The sequence below is a fragment of the Prunus dulcis genome, chromosome 3 (genome assembly GCF_902201215.1).
Source record: "Prunus dulcis chromosome 3, ALMONDv2, whole genome shotgun sequence".
Taxonomy (NCBI): Eukaryota; Viridiplantae; Streptophyta; class Magnoliopsida; order Rosales; family Rosaceae; genus Prunus; species Prunus dulcis.
In genome coordinates, this window is record NC_047652.1 from 23,437,293 (window position 1) to 23,447,074 (window position 9,782).

General features: G+C 38.3%; 2 protein-coding genes across 2 annotated transcripts; one reads left to right on the forward strand and one right to left on the reverse strand.

Annotated features, from left to right (window-relative positions):
* The first annotated feature begins 1,530 nt into the window (after positions 1–1,530).
* Positions 1,531–2,867, forward strand: LOC117621142 (uncharacterized protein DDB_G0271670-like). Its single transcript, XM_034351459.1, has one exon. The coding sequence runs from the start codon at positions 1,655–1,657 to the stop codon at positions 2,654–2,656; it is 1,002 nt and encodes a 333-aa protein (XP_034207350.1). The 5' UTR covers positions 1,531–1,654; the 3' UTR covers positions 2,657–2,867.
* An 892-nt stretch (positions 2,868–3,759) lies between these two features.
* LOC117621137 (pectate lyase-like) lies at positions 3,760–5,515 on the reverse strand. The gene is made up of 4 exons (XM_034351446.1): positions 5,377–5,515; positions 4,526–5,266; positions 4,266–4,404; positions 3,760–4,087 (listed from the first exon to the last, which is right to left on the reverse strand). Exons 1-4 carry the CDS (start codon positions 5,490–5,492, stop codon positions 3,866–3,868), a joined length of 1,218 nt encoding a protein of 405 aa, XP_034207337.1. The 5' UTR covers positions 5,493–5,515; the 3' UTR covers positions 3,760–3,865.
* Between the last annotated feature and the right edge of the window lie 4,267 nt (positions 5,516–9,782).

Sequence of the window (9,782 nt, forward strand, 5' to 3'; positions counted from 1 at the left end):
CCCGTCCCCGCTCTCCATCCCCGCCCCCATCCCCGACCCAATCCCCGTTTAATAGGTTTCGGGGAATCCCCGTCCCCGTTTCCGTTGGGGGACTATCCCCCATACCCGCCCCGAATCCCCGATTTTTTTTGCACAAAAAATATTTATTATATATTTTAACATTAAGTTTCATATTAAATTATCATTCAACACATCCAAATTAACTATAAAGTTCAACTCAACTATTCAAAATCACATCAATATGAAATTCTAGAAAAGATTAGGAAGAATTAGGAGAGAGAGGTTAGCTTAGGGTTAAACATAAATATTATAATTATATATTTATTTATTTAAATATAAATATATATATTTTCGGGTCGGATTCGGGGATGGGGACGCCAATACCATCCCCTCCCCATACCCGGGGGATTTTTTAAGTTCGGGGATCCCCATACCCGATAACCATTTGGCCCCGAAATCTCCCCCCATTAGGGTCGGGGACCCGACGGGGACCCTCCCCCGCGGGGATTTTTGCCATCCCTAGGTTGGATCCTGGGCTTATAGGATTTCCATGGCAAGCTCTGTAGCTTCTTTTCAATTGGCCCACGTTCTTTGGGCTGCAAGTTCACAAACAAGAGTCTTTTTTATCTGTTTTTATCGGTCAATATGTGGTCAATGTTCTCTTTACCTTTGTTGCTGCCAAAAAATAAAATAAACATATATTTCACCTCTTTCATTTTGGGAAATTATTTGGGCCCTTAATTAGCCATTTCTCTTTGCAGATAAATCATACTTCAACACGACATATGTGCATAAATTTTTCTATTTGTAATTTTAATAAGTTATTTTTGTATATGTGTATTGGTATGTAAAGAGGAATAACTCTTAATAACTCCTTACATGTAAAGAGACAAGCAATGTTCTTATTTTGGAGCGAAGAGTGTTGTCCACGAGGTCTATATCTACTCACTAAAATAGAGGCTATGGGCTCAATTTGGATTTTCATCGTTTTATTTCGTAATTATTTGGCCTATAATTCAAGATCATATATGGTATATGATGATGTATTATCAACCTTTAGAATTTACATTGACACTAGACATGGATGGGAATTACAAAAAGATAGAAAGATTGAGGCTAACCCAAATGAATGGCAAGGGAAGGTCCTTGTTTTCTTTCGTTGTTTCTAATAATAGATGTCCTAACAAAAGCCATTGTAGTAAGTTAACGCATGTGTGATGGAGAATGAAGATCCATGTCCTTCCTGCACCAAGAAACCCGCACACCAAGTGATAATCGAACCATGACCCGCTAAGCCCGGCCAGCCAATAATCAATATTTTCTGGGCTCTCTCCTCTCTCAAAACCAACAGAAAAAGACTAACACAGCTGTGTTTCCATCCACAGATTCCCTAGGCTATCTCCCTTCCACGTTAAGTCCTACAAATCTCATTCCCTTCACCATCTTAATTATGATCCACATCCATTAATTATAGTTGCGTCGTGTGTGTTTTCTCTATATATATACATTTATATTTAGACTTAACCATTGCAATTAACCACACATTCATCATAAACCAAAAGTAGCCAAAACAAAACACAGAGCTAAGCTTATATAACCATAACACAGAAGAATAACAAGTGAGAAGTGAGGAGAATAAGAAAGAAGAAGGAAAATGGCACGTCGTGAATTGGTAGTCCTTGCTTTGGTATTAGTTGCCATTGTGGGGGTTGCAGCCGCAGACTCAGGCAGCAGTCCTACACCTTCACCATCTAAGAAAGACGACAAAGACTCAGGAAGCAGCAGCGGCGGCGACAGCAGTTCATCATCGTCGTCGTCGCCATCCTCCTCTCCATCATCCTCCTCCTCCTCCTCCTCCTCCTCCTCATCATCATCATCATCATCATCTGATGCCCCGACCTCCTCATCATCATCATCATCAGATAACAAGGACAAGGACAAGAAGGATAAATCATCATCAGCCCCGACCCCATCAGCATCAGCCCCCAAGTCATCATCGTCAGATAGTAAGGACAAGGACAAGGACAAGTCATCATCGTCAGATAGTAAGGACAAGGACAAGGACAAGGACAAGTCATCATCGTCAGATAGTAAGGACAAGGACAAGGACAAGGACAAGTCATCATCATCACCATCTCCCAGCAGCTCTTCGGGCGGCTCTTCTTCTTCATCACCATCGCCCAAGTCTTCCTCTTCTGGCAGCTCATCATCATCTTCAGGTAACAAAGACAGCGGCAGCAGCTCATCTTCACCATCGCCTAAGTCCTCCCCATCAGGCTCTTCGGGATCTTCTGGGTCTTCAGGCTCTTCTGCCAGCTCACCCAAGTCATCGTCTTCAGGCGACAAAGATAGCGACAGCAGCAGCACCCCAGCTTCATCTCCTAAGTCATCATCTTCAGGCAATAAAGACAAAGACAGCAGCTCATCTCCATCTTCTGACGACGACACCTCCACGGCACCAGCTCCCAGTGACTCAGCGTCTCCCCCTGCCCCGTCCACGGACAGTACTGAGGCTCCCTCCGACATTATCACGGCTGACACACCAGCTCCATCCGACTCTTCCTCTAAAAGCGCGGCCGCAGCCCCGGCCTTCTTCTCTACTGTCTCTGCCGGTAGTGTTGCCCTACTCGCAGCTGCCACCTTGTTTGCCTTCTAAGTTAGTTACCCCTCTCACTGCATGATGCACTTTCTATTTTTATGCCCCGAAACTTAATTCGATGTTGTTCGGTCGAGACCCTACTTCTTCTAATCATTATCATCTTTCATGACTAGTGATTTATTCTCTGTAACATCGAATCAAATCCACGTTTTGTCCGTTTCACTCATTCAACTCATTAATTAAAAGGCATTCAACTTAATCATCGTTAGCTAGTTAAACACGTAACCCCGTGTCTGGCATTGCATGGGTAATTGATTATGCTAATATTTTCTAAAAGAGTAATACTATTTTTACCACATTTGCATATTATATTTTTGTATCACTTTACGTGACAAATGAAGTGGACAGTCATATCAATTAAAAAATATCAATAAATCATTGAGAAAAGAAAATACTACATTAATTTTAATTGATGTGGTTGTTCATCTCATCTGTCACATAGGGTAGTATAAAAATGTAGTATACAAATATGATAAAAACAGCATTATTCTTTTAGAAAACCGAAAAGAATTAGAATCCTAATTTATATTTTCTATTAGTTTCTCTTACTTTGTGTTTGAGAATGCATGCATGCATATATATTTGTCTGCCTTTGGACGAAATTGAATTACGTGCTGCATGCATCACAAACAAACGAAGGGTTTAGGGAAGAATATTTGACCAATCTATAGTAAAGTAAGTCAACCAATTATGATCAGCAGCTAGCTATGATATAAATAAATAAATGAATAATTGCTTCTGGATGGTGCGTAGAGAGTGTGTGTGTGAATCCACTCCACGCTTGTAGACCAGAACATTATTTATGGTTATGGACCGACCGACCCCAACAGGCCCCAGCACTTTTTTTTGCTTAATTGACGGGGAAAAGGTTGCTACAATTTAATTAAGAATTTCTTTCTGCATGCAAATTGTGTTCCTTTCTTTTCTTATTGGGGTAATAATAATTAAACAATCTTACCAAGTCTTTTGCTTTTGTACATGCAAATTGCCAATTGCAAAGCATGGGAATTAAGGTATTTGGTAGGTAGGAGACAGCGCATGCGCAAAACTAACCCAAGCAGAGTGAAACAGTTATAGTTTAAAAGTAGTCAACACTTCTGGTTGCTGAATTTTGATTAATTAAGCTAACAGCAGAGGTTTGCAAACTCCTTGCTTTTCATTAATTACTACATAATTTCTTAATTCTCGTTTTTGATTAATTGATAATTAGCAGCGGGATCCCTTCCTGCAGATAAGGGCACCGGCAGTAGTTGTAATGGAGCCCACCAGAGAAGAAGGCCTTGCACTGAGGCTTGAAGCCCTGGCGTAGCTTGAAGATGCTCCTGCTCCTGATTGCCTGAAATATGCCCCGTTCAACATCATATCCCCCTCTGACCTCCAGTTCCAGCCCCTCCATTCACTTTCCGGTGCATCCTCATGTTTAGTCACCTACGTACATCAATTAATTATTGTTGATCTATGTTCATGAATTTATTAGAAAAAAACAATATTATTGTAAACTATTCTAATATACGGAAGAGGGATCGAACTTAAGTGCAAGAGAGTTGGCACATTGCATAGCCGACTGGCGTAACTCACTTATGCTAAATTCTAACCAAGTAATTACCTCTTTATTGAAACGTGTATTAGGCGCCAGAAATCTATTGCCTTGGCTGTTGATAGTTGGAGCTGCACTCCCTCCAATTGCATACATTTCCCAGTGTGTGTAGTCATTGTTCACCACATGAAAATATCCATGTCTACACCTGCACGTGCAATATATTATTAGGCTCTATTAATTAATTTACTTTCATATATATAAAAAACCAAAGAGTTCATTAATTTTGGAAAATTAATATATCTGTATGTATCTTTATGAATTATTACCTTGGCATTCTTTGGACAAGGCCTTCTCCAAAATGATTAAAGGCAACTGTGACCTGCATGCCCTTGTCTTGCGTATAGGAATCGCTGTGCCCCAAAAGCATGACCTTATCATGATGGGTCATGTAGTTATTGGATATGGTGATGGCTGTGGATCCATGGATGGCATCAATGAGGCCATCATGGCAATTAGAGAGAGAGCAATGGTCCACCCATATATGTTTCCCACCAAATATGGACACCCCATCGCCGTCCGATATAGTCCACCACCCTGAATGCTGCGGCGAGTCTCGTATGTTCCCGTTCCCCGCCTGCTTACAGTCGTGGATGTTGATGCCATGGATGATGATGTTGGTGGCATAATGGATGGTGATGCATGGCCCTCCGGCTATGTGGACGCTCGCTCCTCTACCGTCGATGGTCTTGAACGAGTTCATTACAAGCTCTTGCTTCAGCTGAACCACCATGTCCCTTTTGAATATAATCCACAATGGCTCGTCTTGGATCACCGCGTGTCTTAGGGTTCCGGGTCTAGGGTTCACTGGGTCGTCGTCCCCAGAGTCGGTGACTACGTAGATTCGACCGTTTCTTCCTCCGATGGCGTCCTTGCCGAACCCAATGGCGCAGTCGGCTAAGCGCTGGCGGTTTTGTTCCCAGTTGGGATCACACCTCCAGCAATCGTCTATGGGGTTGCCAGTTCCACATGACAAGTAGCCCAAGTTCCTCCTAGAAGCATTGATGCTCCTATACGTACGCATATACATACACAAAAATATTAAACATGAAAGTAAATAACAAAATAAGCAGCAAAAGAAAAATAACAAAACATATGTGTCGATCGTCGGTTCATATACCTATGGACTTCCTGTGCTACCAGTTCAGGGTCATGAAGTTGTGAGGAGGAAGCAAAAGTTGTAGTTAGGAAACAAGTGATGATGAGGAAAATAAGCAAAAGTGAGAGCCCAGCCATTTGGTTTCTTGCAGGGAGAGCGAGATGGGCTTGGTTGAGTTGGAGATACGTCGTTGATCGAGTGGGGTTTATAAGGGCGTGTAAAGCCGAGAGTGATGGCGTGATTTAATTAACATTAAAAAATGGGTCCTACCATGTCGTAATTTCAGGTTAATCTTCTTTCTTCCTATCCTCCTATCTGTTCGTTTAAAACAGTTAAACAATAAATCTTAGACTTTCAATCCTTCCAATTGTCAAATGGTTGACTTTAATGTTTCAACATTTCCACACCCCCACCGCACCCCGTAAACATAAAGTCTCTCGGCCCCCCTTCACTTTTACACTTTTACACTTTTACTTACCTCTCCCTCTCATTCACTTCATCATTGAAAGATTAATTAATAAAGTGATTATTGTTTTGTTTTGATGCATGGATAAGATGACTAGAAATGAATATTATTTGTGGTGGTACTTCAAGTACAAGGAGTATCTTATTTGTCTAAAATAAATCTCTGTTTTTTTCCTTTACCGCCGGGTTTGCCATCACATTTTAACATTAACAGGATTCCAGGGATTAATGGAAACATATTTTCTCCCTTCTCACTTGCCACATGATTCATGATGGCTACTTTTGACTCCTTGCTCTAAAAAGGAAGAAATTCGTACGTATTGTCTAGCTTCGTTTTGAGAAACGGGAATATAAATATTTATTTTCTGTTTTCAAAAACATATATCAAAGTCAAGTGCATGTCTGGTGGACAAAATTATACCAATCGCCACCTTCAACTGGTTTATTTTATTTGCTTTGCTTCCCCTGACTGCGGAACAATATTTTGATGACCAAAATTTAAATTATAAATGAAAAAACAAAGAGCCGAGACGTTTTTGGTATGACAAAGCGAAGCATTAGTATCAAAGCGTTAAAAAGTAAGCTTTTTGAGAGACGTTTTTGTTATACTTTAAGCCATAACAAGAACTAAAACGATGAACAAAGAACAAACAACACAAACTATATAAGGGTTCCTCAAATATAGGAGTACCTCCCTCAGCAATGAAACCTTTTATTAAACCCAATAAAAGAGAACTAACAAACTCTCAATTGCTTTTGAGATTGCAAACAAATGCCTCACTCTCTTATATATTAAACTGCTCCTAAGTTCATCTCTAGTCATGGACTATAATCCAAACATATCCCTAAAATAATGCAAAACTCATCTCTAATCATGGGCTAAACAAAATTTTGCCCAAATTTGGAGGGCCACATTTGGTCCTTTAGCCCAAAAAGTTATATTTTCAATTTTTAAATGTTTTAAATGTTTTAAAATGTTTAAAATATTTTCAACTCATGTTTAAAATATTTTAAATATTTTAAAATATTAAAAATGTTTTCAATTCATGTTTTCACACATACTTTTTAAATGTTTTAAATGTTTCAATTTGTGTTATTTAAGAAAAAATTATAAAAAATTCCACATGTGTCACTCAAAAATCATGCCCCCAAATTTTCTTAAGATTCCTTTAAGATAAGACATGCCACGTGGACACAAAATCTTATCAGAATTCTTGTCATATATGGAATATTGTCTCTAAATAGTAGTTTAATTAAATTAAATTAAATAATACATAGTTGTGGTATGTATGAGTGTTGTACCATAGTTTTTTATCAAAATAATAAAATAAGAAGGACCCTAAAATATAGTCATGCATGGCTGGAGATGGAAACATTTAGCCATGCACTATTCTTTAAAAAATTATTATTTTAGAGGGCTAAATTTTTAGCCCTGGATTACATTTAGCCTTATGATTGGAGATGGCCTAAGATCATCTATTTATACTAGATTGATAACAACCAAATCCTACTATACATAGGAAATCAGAAACTAAACTAAGTCAGAATCCAAGACCAACTTGGAAGCTTGCGTCCAAACCTCCCAAACATATTACAACTTGGATTCCTAACTTAGCCAGGATACAGAATCGATTTCATACCAAACTTCAACAGTTTTTGGTCCGACAAATCGAGGCATAAGCATCAAAGCGTTAAGGAGTAAGTTTTTTGAGACATAAATTGTTTTAATAAGAAAAATTTATAAATCTACTAATTATTATTGAAGCATAATAATCAATTTAATATAATCAAATATAAATACTAATGGCCATACAAGATCTAAAGAGGAGGGGGAAAATAAAAGTGAGAGAAATAAACTGTAAAAGCCACATGGAATATTATCTATAATTATCTTCAAGACGTTATGAATTCTTAAATTTGCACTTGAGAAAGCTTTGGGAAGTGATTTTGGTGTTGTGGGTTCTCTATCATGTGCGCACATGGTTAATTGATCATGGGATAATAATAAACATGTTTTTTTTAATTGTATGGAGGACAATATAAAAAGGCTAAAGTAGTAATTTGTTAAAGTAGTAATTTGTCGAAGTCAGATTTGCATCGCGTTTCATTAAAAGTAAACAAAAGCACTACGAAGATGACGTCGTTTGCACTGCAGAAAAATGAAAAGAATAAAATTTAATAAAATTTAATTATTTATTTTTCAAAAAAAAACCCAAGTCATCTTCCTCTTTTGAAAGTCCTTGCAACACGCCTCAGATGCAGAACATTAGCACCAGCAGAAGGGCATATTTCGACCTCTCCACATGATTTTTTGGTAAGGTGAAGTGCCACTGTATTTCTTTGTGCCTTTGTGAGTCCGTTACTAATTGTCTATAAAGATACTAATAAGATATAAATTAACCAAGTTCATTTAATAATATTTTTTTTAATACAAATGATAATCTAAACTAGAAGGACGAGCATGATTTCTCACACACACAGTACTAAAGTGTCATGAAGTTGGAACATAAAACCATTAATTTGTGCAAATCAAAATCATTTTTTACTGAACTAGACCTCGTTAGATTTCCACTACCACTAGGTTCTTATTATGCCAATCACCTTAATTAGTTGCGGACTTTTCATGAATGTTTACAGTTCAGTGTGAACTACTTATAGTGTTCGTGATCCCCCGCCGTGAGTGAGAAAATATAGGAATGATATATGGCGCACGTTTTGCATAGTTTACATTTTAGGAAATCTACATCAAATACTGCGTTGGGTTTTTTTTTTCCTAAACTTTGTTTTATTGGGTTCAACTGAACTCCATAAGCATTTTAGCATATTGGGTTGGGCTATTTGTGAACAATTGCTTTGACTAGTCAAGCCCAAAACATTACCCCTAGCTAGTGTCTTATTTCAAAGACAGAAAAGCCCAAAAAAAAAAAAAAATGGTGAGAAGCTTTTGTTCAGCCTAATATATTTAGCGCACAATTCTCTCAGAACTCGAGAAAACCTAAAAGATCATCCCCGTTCTACCGACAGTTCTAGGCTCCAATTGGTTGGGCTAATAGCGGATCCAATATAGTAATTTGATGAGAACAGAAAGGAATTATTTAAGCGGTTGCTTGTTGGGTTTTGATTTGGTGATGGGATATTTATTGGGAGTTTCTACACGTGTGCTTCGTGCAGGTCCACGTAAACACCTAAAAACATGAAGGGAAATACAAAAAGTTTTTTTTCCAGAGGCCCCCTACATGCTTTTTCAGAGAGGGGTCCTGCAACCTTATAGTGCACTTTCTCGTGTGTTTTTTTATATAACTGAAATGAAATGGCTATATCGATGCCCCCTCTTTTCATCCTTCCATTCTGCCACACAGCAAATATGCAGATAAATGCAAATTTATTATTATAATTTATGTATATAGTGCTCATAAAAAATAAGGATTGGGTTTCCTATGTCACCAAATAATTATAAGTTTCACTTCATTCCCTTGATTAGATCATTCTAGTTTTTTTACAATTGATAGTCAAAATTACTTAAAATTATTCGAAAAAAAGACTTGAATTTGGACTCGAGAGGAACAAACTTACTGCTGTGGTCAACTGGCCTAGATCTTATTTAAGGTTTGTTGTATACCCATAAGAAACCTTGGAAAGGGCACAAGAGAAGGAGAACACAAAAACCCCATGACCATGAGAGTAGTGAATGGCATTAATCAGAGCCACATGAAATGAGATGAAAACGAAAGCGGCCACCTCACTCACTCTCACTGTCATTCACTGATTGGGTCAAAATTGTACACAACCCGACCCATCCCTTCATCCTATCATCCTATCATCCCATGATCATGATCGTCTATCTACTACAGCAAAATGAAATCTGGATAACACAGCACAATCCAACCCTCCAACCAATCCTCACACCCCACGTGGCATAAAGCGCACTCTGTTACTATCAATCCTCTGGATACCGATCAAGA